Source organism: Macrobrachium rosenbergii, chromosome 18 (assembly GCF_040412425.1).
Source record: "Macrobrachium rosenbergii isolate ZJJX-2024 chromosome 18, ASM4041242v1, whole genome shotgun sequence".
Taxonomy (NCBI): Eukaryota; Metazoa; Arthropoda; class Malacostraca; order Decapoda; family Palaemonidae; genus Macrobrachium; species Macrobrachium rosenbergii.
In genome coordinates, this window is record NC_089758.1 from 6535199 (window position 1) to 6553008 (window position 17810).

Consider the following 17810-nt stretch of genomic DNA (forward strand, 5'->3'; position numbering starts at 1 on the left):
TTGGTCTTGGCCAGAATAGTGCATGTTGGCACAATGATAGAATATAAAGGACTCGAGACAAGAGGGCTCTATCTCTTGTCTACAATGGCTGCCTCGGTTCTTCCATTGTCCTTTACACACCGATGTGACAGCAGCGTGTAAGTCAATCATTTTCCTTATTACTTAGTCCAGATCTGTGCAAGATAAAAACTACCAAAAATAGGTTTTTCTATGTCAGAACCTGTTTTTTGATAGCAGAGCTGCTGTTCATCCTCAAAGGAGCCTAAAAAAGAAATTGATAGGTGACAAAATGGCTTAGGTCCTAATAAAATGATCTCATCAACCTAGATAAAATTTTGGTCCAAGGTGAAGTTACAAGTTGTCAACCATATTTGTTATTCCAGATACCCATTAGGGTTTGGCAACAAAGAATAGGAAACAAACACAAACCTATATGTATATTAAGACTTGTAGTTCTAAGGTGCCTTGCCCAAACACACTGGGTCAGGCTGCAGGATAAAAATTGCACCTTTCCCAGCAATATCTCGGCATGACCACCACATCAAGAAGGCCCCTGGTTTTCCACTGAAGGGCCAGTGGGGCCAGGGCTTACCATACCACCTACTTTTACACTGTAGTCAAATTTGCTTGAGCGCATGGCAATAGTGTTAAAGGAATACTGCCTCTGATGACCACCCTGTACACTTGGAGACTTCTTGAAAGAAATGTTTCCAAGGAAAGCTAACAATATATGTACCTTCTGTATATCATGCAACATAGGAGAGGAGGGAGTCTGCCTTTTTAATGAGTACAGTAAACCCCCCATATTCACAGGGGATGCATGCCACCCCCCCACACCCCCCCTGCGAATAGCTAAAATCCGCAAATACTTAAAACAGTTCTAAAAACACTTAGAACTGCCTATTTTGATAGTTCAGACACAAAAACACAAAAAATGCTTATACAGGTATTATCCTACTTATGATGGGGTTAGGTTCCAAAAACGTATCTCGAATATAGCCTAGCTTAGGCCTACACTAGGGTATTCAGTACCATGTATACATATATGGTAGCCTAGCTTTACCCTAAAAAAGTATACTCTATACATGCACAGTATAGTAATTATTAATATCAGCTAATTCTGGAGGTTCATGCAGAGTGACTTATGATAATTCAATACAAAGAGAAATTGAATAACAAATAAGAATTAGCTTAGCCTACACTATGGTATATCGTATACATATAGCCTACAGTAGCCTAGCCTACATTATACTATACTCTGTATTCACATATTAATATCATTTTATACAAACATCAACATAACGAATATGCATTATTTCCATGGACCTTTTGAAATGTTATGCTTTACTTCCATGTATCCAATAGTATTGTATATATATTCTTATATTGCTTTTGTATTATAAATTGCAATGAATGTTTTGGTTTGGAAATTGATTACACGGAAAGTTTATTTCGCCTTATTTAACTCGGTTCAGAGTGCTTTTCATGCTTCTAGTTAGCATAAATGAATCTCTAGATATTTTATTTATATGGGGCTAGGTTATTTTTCATTATACAGTAAACCCCCCATATTCGCGTTCTCATGATTCGCGGACTCACACATTCGCGGGTTTCTCTGTGGAACATATCTAGTCATTATTCAGGGAAAATTCGCCCATTCGCGGTATTTTTCACTGAGAAATATTCACTAATTACTGAATTTTCATATAATTTTCATGAATAAATGCACTTTTTGTGATAAAACTATTAAAATACCCAGGTTTCTTGTGTTTAAACTATCAAAATGGGCAGTTCTAAGTGTTTTTAGAGGGGTTTTAAGTATTCGCGGATTTTAGCTATTTGCGGGGGGCGTGGTACGCATTCCCCGCAAATACGGGGGGTTCACTGTACAGTGTTTTTAAGTCGAAATATAACTTAAATACGTCTTATTGTGAAATCAATTTAGCTATTTTTTTTTTAATAGATGACGTTGGCCATTTGGGGGCATTTTTTTGTGTGAAAAAAAAATCAAGATTCCATTTGCTATTTTCACTTGATTTCATCATAATACGAGCTTTACATATTTATCGTTTATCGGCGTAAAAACAGCAGTAATATGGTAATATGTCTTCTTTCATGCCTAGTAGTTTTGATTAAAATACTCTCTCCAATTTTAATTATGGTCGAGTTTTATCCATGTTGCCAATGCACGATAATTTATCATCATTAGCAGCTTGAACATTGTTTTCTCAGCTTTGGCTACAACTTGCAGCTTAAATTTAGCAGTATATTTACTTGCCGATCTTTTCTCCATAGTGAATAAGGGTATAATGTAAAAACTATATCAGTCCTATTCTACTCAACGTCATTTGTAACATAACTATGGTAATTGTTTACTACCGTACGATGGTTGAAATACAAGGAAAACAGCTGTTGTTATCCGATTCGGTCATAAGCAAAACAACAGTTTGTCGTTTGGGTGTTTATGGCTGTATGGGTTTACACAAGAGTACTGTATAACGTTACTAATTTTACTTTTATCATTCTCTTTTACTTTTTTTTAACTAGAAGATGGGATAAAGAGATGGAGGAAAAGAACTTGGTCTATTGTAATTTGGTCTCTCCCACTGCCTGATTGTATGCTGCTACCTGCACCTGCAGAAAATTTTAAAATATTTTTTATAAATATTGCTGTATCAGTATTAATGCTTACCCCATCGCAAAATCGAATTATCGTAAGGCAAATTATTGTAACTTGAGCACTAGAGATCTAGGAATCTTGTTCTCCACCATTAAGGGGTGTTGGACTGTGTTTAGCTCAGTGTTTAAACACGGGTCCTGAAATTTGCGTAGTGTTGAAGTGGCTGACAGGTCCCTCTTTTGAACCCCTTAGTTCCTCTTCTTGGAGAAACCTTACTCAAAAGACTCTTCCTCAAGGTCTTGGATACTGCTAACATATTAGCAGTTTCCAAGCCACTGATAAAAGGTAGATCTTTTCACAAGTTTGCTACTTTACCCTTGGATTTTTGCTAAGAACGAGGACCCTTCCAAGCCCTGGCCCCCCATTCTTTCTCCATTAAAAGTCTGTAATGTATGCCTTGGCTCTGAAGAAGAAGAGAGTTCTTTGTCTTGCTAGGGCTTTTAAGTCATTCCCTGAGCAGGACCGAGATCAGAGAACCATCCAGTAACCTCAGGTGCTCTGTAAAACCCGTCGCTCCCTCTGACTAAGAACGCATTGTCCTTCTTGATTTTTGAGGTGCACTCTCAGATTCAGGAGGACATTTTGCCTACTTTTAAAGTGAAAGCTCATGACGTCGGGGTAGTCTCAACCTTATTAGCTTTCAGGCACATATTTCCCTCATTTCCATTCTACAGGTGACCCACTGGAAGCGCGAACCAATCTTCCCATCTCACTGTTTGAAAGAAGTTGTTGTTGTTGTTGTTGTGGTTCCCCAGACTCTGTTATGCCAGGAAGCCTGCACTGCGCAAGAAGGACACCACGCTTACTGGATCTGACCATAACTGTGTGGTAGTGTGTATGTTGTGTTGTTGTCTAAGGGCTCCCAAGTTAGGGCAATCTACTAAGAGATGTGTAATTGTGTGGGGACTAACTTGGCAGAGTGGACATATGTCTGTTTGGGTGTTGTCTATGCGGTGTTTGTAAGTGTTTAGTGATTGGTGATGACCACAGCGAAGTCGAGTCAGGTGTACTCTCTCCAATCTTGAGAGCTGTGTTTCTGTGCTGCTTATGTTGGGTGGGGGGGTGCTGAGTATTTTGTTGTTGGGAAGGTTATTAAGTGCTTGTCTGGTGAGGTGAGTATGGATGTGCTTTTTGTTTTGTGTGATGTTTGTGGGTGGTGGTATAGAATTCAAGAAGTTGAAACAGTGTTTGAAAATTGCAGTACCTTGGGGCCATTTTCAGTGGCTGGCATGGTATTGGGGAAAGAAGCATAGGGGATCTCTCTTTCTCTTACAATCTCTTCGCCTTGAAGTAAGGTGTTGAATTTTGGGAGCCAGGGGGTACAATGTACCTGGAGTACCCACCAGTCTCAGTGGATGGGTTGTGGCATTTTCAGTGTAGGTGAAAGTGTTGTGTGGTTATTTTTTATATGGTACTGTGCTCAGGGCAAGGGCACTTGTGTATGCTTTGCCAGCAATGAAGCCTATCCTCTGCTGCAAAGCTCCCACTTAAGTAGAGGTGACCCTTGGCTCAACTGCCAAACCACTACAGGTTAAGATGAGCACCAACCAGCAGGCAGTTTTCACCTGCTGTAGCTCTCTTAAAAGGTAAGGAAACGAAAAGCATTGTTTCAATGCTAGCAAACTTTTCTATTTTAAATTCATTACTATTACTTAATGTTTTGGAGTAGAATACAGTATGTCCATGTATCCCACCTCCTGTCAATGTGGGATTCAGCTATGTAATTACTTGTTAAGTTACATATATTAAAATGTTATTTTCAAGGTAAAATTAAGTTTCATATATACTTACCAAGTAATTACGAATCGTAGCCCCCCCTCCTCCCCCCTCATGGACATAAGGCACAAACAGAATGAGGTTTTCTGCTAAGTCTTTTCCAGTACTGTACTCCCATTAGTGGGCAGGGCTTGTCACTTACACTAAGCTATGGAAGTGCTACCGCAATTTTTTAAATAAAGGCTGCTGCACGAGTTGAAACTATAGCCATGTAATTACTTGGTAAGTATATATGAAACTTAATTTTTTCATGAAAATAACATGTTTTATGCATCTTGCTAGTACACCCAAAAGTTGGTTAGACTAGTACTGTATACTGCAATTGACATCTTTGTTATGCTAAATAGTAGAGTACTGTATTGTATATATTTCTAGAACCAATTAATTTAGAAGATATTTTTCTGAAATTGAGTGATAAGTAAATTAATACTTTAAATTGAATAAAATTGACATTATACAAGTAAAGATGGACTATTACTGTTATTCCTTTACGGTACATAAAATTGATGTACGCTGTATGCCAACCTTCATTACTTAAAGGATTTTAATTCTTTCAGGGTGCAAACCCCCCAACCAGCTGTCTGTTTAGTTGAGGTGCCACTGCACTTGGAAAAGGGTCAGACTATTATTTTGAATGGTTAAGCATCATAATTTAAACATCTAAGAAAAGCAGTTTAGGTGAAACACTAAGGAAAGCTGTCAGCAGGTGCATTGTTGCCTCAGGACAGTGGCTTCGTCCACAGTGTGCAAATTGCAGAGGCTGAAGCTGCTAGTTGTTGGGTGGAATTGTTCCTTCATTCCCATGACTTAATCTAACCTGGTGCCATCTGACTTACACCAGTTCCTTAAACTGAAATTTCACCTTCATAGTCACTGTTTGGCGGCAGTAATTAGAAGTTGTCCATGCTATATGCTGTAGTAGTATTTTGAAGCCAATGATCCAAGCCCGTTTCCATGGAATGATAGCATTGTTTAAACATCAGGAAGCCAAGTGCACTAGATTTAAGGGAAACAGTGTCAAAAAATGTAACACCTGTATACTGTATGCCTTTGTAGTACTTTATACAGGTCACCCAAGGAACAGTGTATCATCAAATAATTTTCTTGGATCATTTCTCAAGTACAAGAAATGTTATTTATTAAGTTTATTGGAACTGGATAATTTCTCAAGTATAAGAAATGTTATTTATTAAGTTCATTGGAACTGTTTTTTGTACATGTCAAGTAAATTATGCATGCACAGTACAATACTATTACATTATAATTTCTTTTCAAAGTCTTATGGGGTAGATATTACTGGTAATGTTATTTAGTTTACAGAACAATATTAAAGGTAGTATGGTATTATAGTAAACATTGAAATATCAAAATATCTAGCATAGCAGCTCATATGAGGGGTAATTTCTTGCTATACTGAGACATTTCTGGCTCAAGTTGATTAGATTTTGTGGTGAATCATGTATATATTCATTTTCCTTTTGTTACAGCATAGCAGTCAACCGTGTAGCCACTTACAAGGAGTTAGATTCAGACTTATTACGTCATGCAGCATTTTCAACATTAGATGATATTGATCTGAGGATACTTACCAATTGTCTTGCAAATGAAGCTGATATTAGAGAGGTTAGTGTTACCCGGGGTTGATATTAAATGTAAGATTTGCTTTATACTAAATTGTGTTGAGGAGGTGTGGATTATTATGTTTTTTGATAGCATAGCTGCTGTTTGTCCTCAAATGAGTTACACTCTCATGGCCTCAGGGCTCCATAGGACAGACCAACCAATTACAAAAAATGATTTTGTAGTTGGTCTCGGCCAGAATAGTGCTTGTTGGCACAGTGATGGAATATGCTTGTTGTCACAGTGATGGAATATAAAAGACTTAGGACAGGAGGGCTGTATCTCCTGTCCTAGAACAACTACCTCGGCTCTCACTACATCTCACAGGAGGGCTCTATCTCCTGCCCTAGAACAACTACCTCGGCTCTCACTACATCTCACTCACACAAATGTGACAACAGCATATTTCAGCTACCCCCTTTACCCTCTGGTCTGTCCAAGAGTTCACTAGTCCCCAGGTTGTGCTCCGGAAATCGTGTTCAACTACACATTTTTCACTCATCATAACACCAGTCAAGCTAAGTACTTAGTTTTGTACATGCAACTTACCCGTCAGATATATACTTAGCTATAGTCTCCGACGTTCCCGACAGAAATTCAAATTTCGCGGCACACGCGACAGGTAGGTCAGGTGATCTACCATACCCGCCGCTGGGTGGCGGGAATAGGAACCATTCCGTTTTCTAATCAGATTTTCTCTGTCGCTGGTTCCGCAACATCTGTTGTTGGTTCCTTCTGCTTTGATTTTCATTTTCGCTTGCTGAGGATTATTTTGGACTGACCTTTTGGTGACGTATTGGATCTTTGGTTTGGCATACGCTTTTGTGGACTGTTTTTGATTTCGGCTTTTGGATTTTTCTTAAGAATGTCTGATCAATGTTGCACCTGTGTTTCGTGTGTGTTAGGTCTGATTGTAAGGTGAGGTTGCCGAAAGCTTCGGTGATCCTCATACTGTGTGTTCGAGGTGTAGGGAGAATGATTGCTTTATTGAGAACACGTGTGTTGAATGTGAGAATCTCACTAATCTGGAATGGAAGGCGTTGTCTCTTATCTACGAAGTTGGAAAGGACAGAGTTAGGAAGGCTTCTTCAGAAGCTCAAGTGAGGTCTCTTTCAAGGAGGTAGATTTAGAACCTAACACTCTTCCAGATTCGCCTGTCACTCCAGTTGTTTCAGCTCCTTCTCCCTTCGTCGAACCTGTGGATTCGCCATCGGAGATGCTGCAATGAAAGCTACGATCCATAATGCAGTTGCAGTTGCGTGCTTTGGAGGAAAAGAAAGTGAGAAGTGATAGTGATGTGTGTAGTGTCCCCAGTGTAGTGGAGGGGGCGTTCTGACCGGCTCCGCATTGCTCCTAGGCCTAGACCTCTTCCAAACTCCCAGACCCAGTGGAGGAGGAATGTCGAAGCCGCAAGGGGGATGAAGAGCATCCCAACGGTCAGGCGTCCCTTCGGCAGCGCCTGTTGACGCGCGTCCCAGGCTGCCTTAGATCGCCATAGAGAAAAGGGATCTTGAAGAAGTGTTTCTCGTCTTCTGCTTCTTCTTCTCCGCAACGTGGTTGGAGTTCGGCTGAGGAGTCGCGCCCTTTGAAGAGGACTTGGAAGGCTCCTAGTGGAGACGCATTGGACTCTAGCCCTGAGCGCTTCCCTGAAGGTTCTCCTGTTACAAAGAAGAGAACTCGAAGATCTCCTCCTCTTCTTCTGGTGGTCAGGAGTCCACCAAGCAGATCCTGGTAGGCCTCCAGGCTCAACTCGCTGCTCTTGCTGGCTCTTTATCAAAGAGCTCCTCTAATCGGAAGGATGCCTCTTTCCGATCAAGTCCTCAAGAGACACTCTTCTCCCAGCAAGTCGTCTTCTGTGAGCGTTCTTCTCCTGTTAAGCGCCCCTCCAGCAGCAGGCACTCCTCTCCTTCCAGGCTCTCCTCTCCTGGTAGGCGCTCCTCTCCCCTTCAGGCGCTCCTCTCCTGGTAGGCGCTCCTCTCCTGGTAGGCGCTCCTCTCCTTGTAGGCGCTCCTCTCCTGTTAGGCGCTCATCTCCTGGTAGGCGCTCCTCTCCTTGTAGGTGCTTCTCTCCTCGGCGCTCTTCGTCTCCGGATAGCGCCTCTCCACCCAGGCGCTCGCGCCCTCGTAAATCGTCGGTCTTCTCCTGTTGGAGATACTTTCTCCACAGTCAAACGCTCTGCTCGTTCTTCGCCTCGTAGAAGTTCCTCTCCAGCCTCCCTCTCATCTGTTAGGCGCCCCTCTCCCAGCAAGGGCTCCTCTTCCGTTCGAGCCTCTTCTCCTGTCAGGCGCCAGTCATCTTGCAGGTGCTTTTCTCCGGATCGTCGGTCTCCAGTGGACAAAGGCTCCTCTCCTTCTAGGCGCTCTTCTTCTGGCAAGTGCCCTTCTACTTCTAGACGTTCTCCTCCTCCTTCTGGCCTGGAGGCGTTATCGAGGACGAATCCCTAAGGATATCACCATTTCTGATTACAAGAGGTTGACAGCTCTACTGGTTCAGGAGTATGGAGATTCCCTCAAGCCTGCTTCTCCTCCTTCTCCGGGTTCCATGCTCTCGAGCACCAAGGCCTCGAAATCTTCCTCTTTAGTTAAGATGCGTCCTACGATCTCCATGAAGAAAGCCTTTAAAGGTTTCGGAGAGTGGCTCTCTTCGAAGAAGGATGCTGGCAAGACTGTCTTCTCCTTGCCTCCCTCTAGGCTTTTGGGAAGAGCAGGAATGTGGTACGAGACTAAGGAGCCGATGGGGTTGGCTCTCCCCTCTTCTGCTGGCTCAGACTTTTCTTGGCTTGTTGATTCTTCCAGAAGACTCTCCCTTAATTCAGCCAAGGCTTCTTGGGGACTTTGTGAATTGGACCATTTCCTCAAGGGCCTTTTCCGCGTGCTGGAAGTTTTTAACTTCATGGACTGGTCTCTAGGGGCCTTAGCCAAGAGGAGTCTTGAAGAGGATTCAGTCAGTATGGAGGACCTCAGCAGTGTGTTGTCTTGCTTGGACAAGGCTGTGAAGGACGGCTCGATGGAGATCGCTTCCCTGTTCGGCACTGGCCTGCTTAAGAAGAGGTCAGTATTCAGTGCTTTCCTCTCCAAATCGGTCTCTCCTATCCAGAGGTCTTCCCTCTTGTACGCTCCTTTGTCTAGCCATCTTTTCCCACAAGAGACTGTGAAGGAGGTCTCTCGTTCTTTGTCTGAGAAAGCTTCTCAGGATCTGCTGGCTCAGTCGTCTAAGAGGATGAGACCTACTGCTCCACTTGCTAAGAAGGAGAAGACCCCCTTTCAGGAGCCCTTTCGAGGATCCAGGTCTATCAGGAGGCGTAGGCCTGAAAGAAGATCTAGACCTTCAGGACTCCCTTCCAGGAAGTCCAAGTGAAAAGCAAGTCCTCCAGACTCCAGTAGGTGCCAGACTTCTAAAGTTCGCAGGCCTGGGCACAGAAGGGGCGGACGAATGGTCCCTCTCTGTTTTAGAAGGAAGGGGCCTCATTCCCTTCTTTTCAGAAACCTCCTTGACAACAACTCCGAGGAGTTATCGGCAGATACAAGGATCCCATCAAGGCAAGCCCTTCTTCTAGCAGTCGAACAAATGCTAGAAAAGGCTGCCATAGAACCGGTACAAGATCTTCACTCCCGGGGTTTTACAACCGTCTTTTTCTTGTGCCAAAATCTTCGGAGGTGGGAGACCGGTCTTGGATGTGAGCTCCCTGAACTTTCGTTCGTCATAAAGAAAAAGTTCTCTATGGAGACTACGTCTTCAGTTCTGTCGTCTCTTCGTCAAGGAGATTGGATGGTGTCCCTGGACCTTCAGGATGCTTACTTCCACGTTCCCATCCATCCCTCCTCCAGGAAGTTCCTAAGGTTCATGGTAGACGGAAGAACTTTTCAGTTCAGGGCTCTGTGCTTCGGTCTTTCCACAGCTCCCCAAGTGTTCACGACCATTCTCAGGAATGTAGCTCACTGGTTGCACTTGGAGGGGTGAGGATTTCAATTGTATCTCGACGACTGGCTAATTCGGTCCAATTCAAAGAACCGTTGTCTGGAGGACCTTTCTCGATCGTTAAACCTGGTCCAGTCTCTAGGACTTCTTGTAAACCTCGAGAAGTCTCAGATGATTCCTCAGCAGGAAATTGTCTACCTGGGGATTCGGATGGATTCTCGGGGTTTTCGAGCGTTTCCCTCCTGGAAAGAAGGGAACGCTGCCTTCAAAAGGTGACAGACTTTCTAGAGAAAGACAGTTGTTCAGCGAGGAATGGATGAGTCTGCTGGGGACCATTTCCTCGCTGGAACAGTTCGTTTCTCTAGGAAAAGGCTTCACCTCAGACCTCTTCAGTTCTTCCTGAAAGAATCTTTGGGATCGAAGTCCCAAGAGTTGTCAGGATTCCTTCCAGATCTCATGTCAAGTAAAGGAACATCTCCGTTGGTGGTTAGACCCACAGAAGCTGGGTCTAGGAATTCTCTGCAACCGCGAGCCCTACCTAGTGTTGTTCCCAGGCGCCGGAGTCGGGTTGGGGAGTGACACTAGGCTCGGAAGAAGTGTCAGGCACCTGGGACACGGATCAGAGGTCCTGGCACATCAACATGAAAGAGCTAGTCAGCCATTCATCTGGCTCTTGCCCGATTCGAACTTCTGGTCAAGGGATCAGTAGTTCTTGTCAATTCCGACAACACCACAGCCCTGGCTTATATCAGGAAGCAGGAGGACTCATTCCTTCTCCTGTACATTGCAGCAAGGAACCTTCTGTTATGGGCTCAGGAGAGAAACATCGTTCTCCTCACCAGATTTGTTCAGGAGAAAGGAATGTGAATTATGTGAGAGCGGATCTGCTCAGCAGGAAAGACCAGGTTCTTCCCACAGAGTGGATGGTCTCTTCATCAAGAGGTTTGCGAAAGGCTGTGGTTCCTGTGGGGGAGACCTCAATATCGACCTCTTTGCAACCCATTGGAACAAGAGGTTGGAGAACTACTGCTCCCCAATCTTGGACCCCAGAGCAGTAGCAATAGACAGCCTTCTCCTAGATTGGGACAGTCTAGACAGCTATGCTTTTCCCCAGTTCAAGATACTAGGGAAGTAATAAGAAAGTTCGTTTCTTCAAAGGGCACCAAGCTCACCCTGATCGCTCCCTTTGGCCATCCCAAGGACTGGTTCACAGAGGTACTGGAATGGATGATAGATTTTCCCAGGTCGCTCCCTCTCAGGAGCGATCTTCTCAAACAGCCCCACTTCACAGATATCACAAGAACCTTTCCGCTCTAAACCTAACTGCCTTCAGACTGTCAAAGGACTGGTTAGAGCGAAGGGTTTTTCGCAAAGCTGCGAGGGCTATTGCCAGAGCCAGAAGATCTTCTACCTTGCGCCTCTACCAGTCGAAGTGGGAAGTCTTTAGGAGATGGTGTCGAACTAAGAAGAGTGTCCTCTTCCAGTACCTCTGTAATGGACATTGCTGATTTCCTTCTTTATCTAAGGGAACATTGTAACCTGGCTGTTTCCACCATCAAGGGTATAGGAGCATGCTGTCATCAGTTTTTAGACACAGAGGTCTGAACATCTCTGATAATAAAGACCTTCACGACCTTATAAGGTCTTTTGAAACTTCTAAAAACAAGTCCCCTAGACCTCCCAGCTGGAATTTGGACGTGGTCCTAAAATTCTTAATGTCTGAAAAGTTTGAGCCTCCTCGATCTGCCTCTTTCAGGGATTTAACCAGAAAATCACTTGTTTCTTTTGCCTCTTGCTTCTGCCAAAAGATTGAGCGAATTACAGGCTTTAGGAAGGTTCTGTTGGCTTTAAGAAGGACTCTGCGATCTGCTCCTTTCAGCCTTCTTCTTAGCAAAGAACGAGAATCCTTCAAAACCTTGGCCTAGGAGTTTTGAGGTCAAGGGACTCTTTCCGATCTTTCAGGACAGGAGCTGAGAACACACACTCTGTCCAGTAAGAAGTCTTAGATTTTATATGGAGAAAAGAAAAAGCTCAGGGAGGAACACTGAAAGTCTTTGGTGCTCTGTCAGGATCCTTCAAGAGCAATTTCAAAGAATGCCCAGGCTTTCCTCATTAAGGATGTTATCAAGGAGGCTCATCTTTCATGCAAAGACGAACATTTTCAGCTCCTAAGAGTTAATGCTCATGAGGTGAGAGCCATAGCTACTTCTCTGGCTTTCCACAAGTCTTGGTCCCTCCAGTCTATTTTGGACTCAACCTACTGGAGATGTAACTCAGTGTTTGCTTCTCATTATTTGAGAGATGTTAGTGTTACATATGAGAAGTGCTTCTCTCTAGGAGCTTACGTATCCATGATTCGGTGCTGGGTCAGGGAGCTGAAGCTAAGCCTATTTAATCTAGTTTTTTTAGTTGTTATTTTTAATTATTTGTTGTGTTTTTATGGTTGGTTGAAAGAGAGTGTTGAGGGTCTCTCTCTTTCATTTCTTATCACTAACAAGGTTAGGCTTGGTCAGGTGGTCGGTTTTGGTTGTTAGCTTCCTTGTAGTTTTATTACCTAGCTCTGTCATGTAAGAGGATAGCCCCATTGATATGATTCAGGTGAGGGCTCTGTCTTGTAAGTGGGTTAATCCCCATTGACACGATCCATAACAGGCTCTGTCATGTCAGTGGGTTTTTCCCCATTGATATGATCCAGAAGGGCTGTCAGTCTTAGGTCACATCCTCGCTGAAGCTCTTGAGGCATGCAGACTCATAGACAGTATCCATGAAGTCTTCTGCCCAATCAGGTAAGAACCATGGTTTTTGTTTATTCCTACAACATATGTTGTTTCCCGTTTTTAGTTATTAGCTGTCTCTTGCCCTCCTCCAAGGGTGCCAATCAGCTAAGTATATATCTGACGGGTAAGTTGCATGTACAAAAATGATATTTTTATGATAAAATAAAGTTTTGTACATACTTACCCGGGCAGATATATATGTTTAATGGCCCTCCCAGCCTCCCCAGGAGACAGGTGGAAGAGAAAAATCTGATATGAAAACGGGAATGGTTCCTATTCCGCCACCCAGCGGCGGGTATGGTAGATCACCTGACCTACCTGTCGCGTGTGCCGCGAAATTTGAATTTCTGTCGGGAACGTCGGAGACTATAGCTAAGTATATATCTGCCGGGTAAGTATGTACAAAACTTTATTTTATCATAAAAATATCATTTTTAAAATCCATTAGTTCCTTAAAATTTTAACGGATAGGCTTATATTTGTTTAAGTTGGGATCCAGTAGGTCTCTTGCAAGGCAAGAAGTTAGAAGATCGTTAGGGTATGCTGTAATTGCTGTGCTGTTTTTTCGTGTTTAACAAAGTGAGAATTAGCATTAAGGTAATAAAATGAGACAATTTTGTTATTGAATCTTATTATATAATGACCTTTTGAACATTGATAGATAATTTGAAGTTACCAAAAGGGTAAATCAGGTTAGCCTAGCCTCTTGTCTACGAAATGTAGATGTGGTCATAGTTCCCAATCATGCTCAACTTACAAGCCTTGGTGTCTACTAAAGGCCAGTATTTCCTTTGTAGTGTTTTATAACCAAAGTACTCTTAATTGGTTTTGTGATATCAACAGTTCCCGTTATCCTTAATATCAGGGTTCTTCTCAGTGTTAAAGGAATACATTCATGTGGATCTACTTCAAACGGGTATTATCCCGCTGATAGTGATGTCACAGGTGTTTAGAAAATTGTTGTGATGTTTGTCTTTTTCCTAAGTGAATACAAAAAGTACTTTTTTTGTAATGGTGAGCTTTGCCAAACATTTTAAAATCTTAGAGGTATTGATTTTATATATTTTTGGTACGATAATTCCCTTTTATTTATGTACCAACTAACGTAGCCTATAGGCTACATAACCTTTACCTGGTGCTTGGGAATAGACCCGGTAATCAAAGGTTATGAAATGTGTATATATATACAGTACATATGGATATCCATTTGGTTTTCTCTTAATTGAGTTAAGGAGGTTGTCTGCCATGAAAGCCAAAATCGTTATCTGTTATTGGATTACCATAATTTTTGTATATGTTATTTGTACTATTACTCTAATGACTGTATAAATTTTATTGGAATTGGACTAAAACTTTTGTTTTTATGAATAAAAATATAAATTTTCAAATTTTTTTTTTTTTTTCGAAAAAAACAGCATTGAATTAAATAAGAATTGGCATGAATAATGTCCATCACAGTATGAAAAAATTGGTAAAGTGAATTTTCTTTATTTTAATTTTTTTTTTTATTAATATTTATATATTTTTTATTTTTTAAACTTTGAAAAATATAGAAAATTATAAATAACCTTCAAAATTAAATTTGCTTTACCAAAATATTGCATTTTTATTCCTCTTTCCAACAATGTCTTTGCATTTGAAATTGCTTCATAAATAGTGGAGAAAAATCTCTTTGAACGTCAATACTGTAACTATAAAACTGAGGTATCGGCCCTCAAAGTTTCGCAACAAGAATATGACAAAAAAGATCACAATATCGGCATTTCAGTTACCGACTATAATTAGAAACACTCCCAATTACTTGAAAAATAACCAAACTTAATTACTTTATACCTTTTTCTGCTAATTACTGCAAGCATGGCCCCAAGTCTCCCCCCCAGGGGTATTACTCACTCAAGGTGAAGGTGTCAGGAGATGCCAACTCGCTCATTCTAGCTTGGTTTCACTTTTAGAAGGCTCCACCATCATAGTCTTTACTTACTCTTACATTGTTCTTCTTTTTTCTATTTTTTGGCATTTGAGCCTTCAGTCTTTCTTTATCAAGAGATGATAATGATTCACGAATATTAGTATTCGTGCCAAACAATACAGTAAGAAGATTGCTTTTTTCATAGCCAAAATTGTGCTCAAGCGTGGTCGTTTCGGTGGCAAATATGACGCTATGTATACCAAAAAACTATTTTTGGGCATTTCTTCCAAAGTCGACTATATATTGACTCATTTGGGTTCTGTGTCCACCCTGGTAAGCATTTTTTTAGTAGCTCTGTAGAAGACATGTCGGCGAATACTTGTCGTATGTGGGTACATATATGGCATGTTTGGGCTTGTTGGCTTGTACTGTGTTTCTCGTCATGAACAGAGGTGCCAGACATAGATTTTTAGCCTTATATTTCTCACTATTTTATAAGAATAGCGTACTTATCATAGTTTATCGTGAGTACTGCATACATGTTACTGCATCACCATGACGACCCGTGTAGTGCCATATACCTCAACCACAAAAAAATGCAATAACTTCGTTATTTATGGCACGATTTGTACGATACTTTCACACTTGACTCTTGAGTTGTGGTGCTGTTCACTGCCAAAAAATCATGATTTTTGATATCCCAAAGTATATTCATGAAAATCGATGGCGGATTGTCTCCTTAAGAAGCAGTTGTGAGTAAATCCTTTGAGGCAATGTTGTTATATTAATTGTGAATTAATGATTTAATGCATTATACTGTACTACTATTTTATGGATATGACCCATTGATCATGTTTCCTTACATCATACTGTGGACATGTACTTGTGGCCATGTATTCCTGTGTTAATTTGAAGTGTTTGCGGCCTTTAGGCAGTCCCCGGGTTACAGCAATCTTGGGTTACAGCGCTTGGCTCACAGTACCATTAACCTGATTTTATGGTGCTGTAAGCAGTTTTACGTCGCTGTAAGCAGTTTCACAGCGCCATACCCAGTTTTACGGCATCATACTATGCCCAGTTTTACAACGTTCACCACTTATTCACATTATTATTATGATGTTCCAGTTTATGGCGCTATTCGGGTTGCGGCACACCGCTAGGAATGGAACCCCCGCCATAAACTGGGGACTGCCTGTACAGTGATATAGATAGCTAACACTCTGTAGTTTTTATTAAACACTTGTTCCTTTTATCATTGCTGGGCTACTCAGGACCTACACATTACCTGCACCACAATGAATTGCTCAGTCTGCTTTCTGCCACTGGAAATGGCTCATAACCACCTGCCATGAGTCAGCCCATGAAGGAATAAAAGAGAATTTGGTTGGTAGCTGGACATGTGTGAAATATGCCACATGCTCTTGGCAGCAAGTTTAAATAATGAAAGAGTTCATTTTTATGCTATCTCTATGAATTATAGGTTGCAATAGAAGTACAAAAGGAGACTACTGTGCATCGTCCCGGCAGAACTAGGGCAGTGTTTCCATCCCTCTCCGAGCAGAATCCACATTTGGGCCAATACTCCAAAAGTAGTGGATTCTAGGGACCACCACTTCAGCTCCTCCAATTGAGATGAAGAATCTGTTCTTGGGAGAGAGGTCACTGATACTTGACATGAAGTGGATATAGCCACTGCAATTTACCTTCTGAATCTGGAAGATCTAGGGAACAGTCTTCTTCTTTACATGTGACAGATACTTCTAATGAGAATCTTGCCTTTCCCATGCAGCAATCATGTATTGAGGACCCTGATAGGGTCCACTTAACCCCATCTGAAGTGTCTGTACTTTCTAGGGGTTAGTAATTTATCCTGGACTTCTGTAAAGTCAGGCACTGGCAATATGACTGTCTTGGCTCAATCAGTTCATGCAGACTTTCTTGATAGGAAACTTCTGCTTGCTGTACTTCCCATACTGCCAGGCAGGGATGAACAACTGCCTTGGCTCATCAGTTCATGCAGGCTTCTCTGATAGGAAATTCCGCTTGCTGTGCTTTCTATACTGCCAGGCAGTGCTGATACAACTGCCTCGGCTCAATCAGTTCATGCAGGCTTCCCTGATAGGAAAATTCCACTTTTACTTTCTATTATGCCAGGCAGTGATAATACAACTGCCTTGGCTCATCAGTTCATGCAGGGTTACCTAATAGGAAATTCAGCTTCTTGTACTTTTTATACTGCCAGGCAGTGGTGACACAACTCCCTTGGCTCATCGGTTCATGCAGACTTCCCTGATGGGAAAATTCAATTTGCAGTACTTTCAGAATTCCAGGAGGAAATCATGAACAGTATCAAGGATGACCCCATGAGAGTGTATCTCCTTTGAGGACTCGCTACTGAGCTTCAGCTTAGAGATGCTATCCATGATTCCCAAGAGGAAATTCAGTTGTGTCCTGGATATGGAACTGGGTGTGATAAGTAAAAATTTCTCATCCTTTAAACTAGAGGATTGTGAGGCTGCGCAGTCTGCCCAGGCAGTGATAGGTTTCTCACCAAAAATCTTAGGTCATGAGAACAAGGTAATAAAACACTTAACCCCAAAAAGAAGTTGAATCAGTTGTTTAGATCCCCGTTGAAATCAGAATGGATAATAAGAGACAGCCTACTCACTCCCAGAGCTCCAGCTAGTAACAATTGAGACCAGGTCAGACAATAAAACTTCAAATCAGAAAGTACTACAGGCACCAGTATCTGCCCCTGAGAATGATAATGATAACCCTTGGCAAAACACCTCAATGTGCATCCTTTCACCAGATGGAAAATACCTCATTAATGAAAGGAAAATTGATTGAAGTTGAGCATATAAAATTTTGGGACAGTGTGGCCTTTCCCAATACAGTACTGAATGATGCTTGGTCCCTCTCCAGTAGGAACTCAGAAACTGTTGAAGTAGATGGTTATCTTGCTTAATAATACAGCAGAGTAATGAAAATAAAATAGAAGCAATCATATTAATGAAATCCACAGAAGCAACCTTTCTCCACTTTAATGGAAAATATAGTACAACAACAGTTTTACAGAACCAATAACCTCTCTAGGAGGCATCAGCCCTCATCTTTTGAAACAGTCATG

The 17810-nt window shown here is 41.9% G+C and overlaps 1 protein-coding gene across 6 annotated transcripts in view; it reads left to right on the forward strand.

Moving 5' to 3' along the window:
- IFT43 (intraflagellar transport 43) overlaps positions 1-17810 on the forward strand; it is a 184481-nt gene that overhangs the window by 141577 nt on the left and 25094 nt on the right. For all 6 annotated transcript variants that reach the window (XM_067120212.1, XM_067120211.1, XM_067120213.1 and 3 more), the window contains one exon: positions 5944-6079. In XM_067120212.1, coding sequence (XP_066976313.1) covers positions 5944-6079 — 136 coding nt within the window. The remainder of the gene's footprint in view (positions 1-5943; positions 6080-17810) is intronic.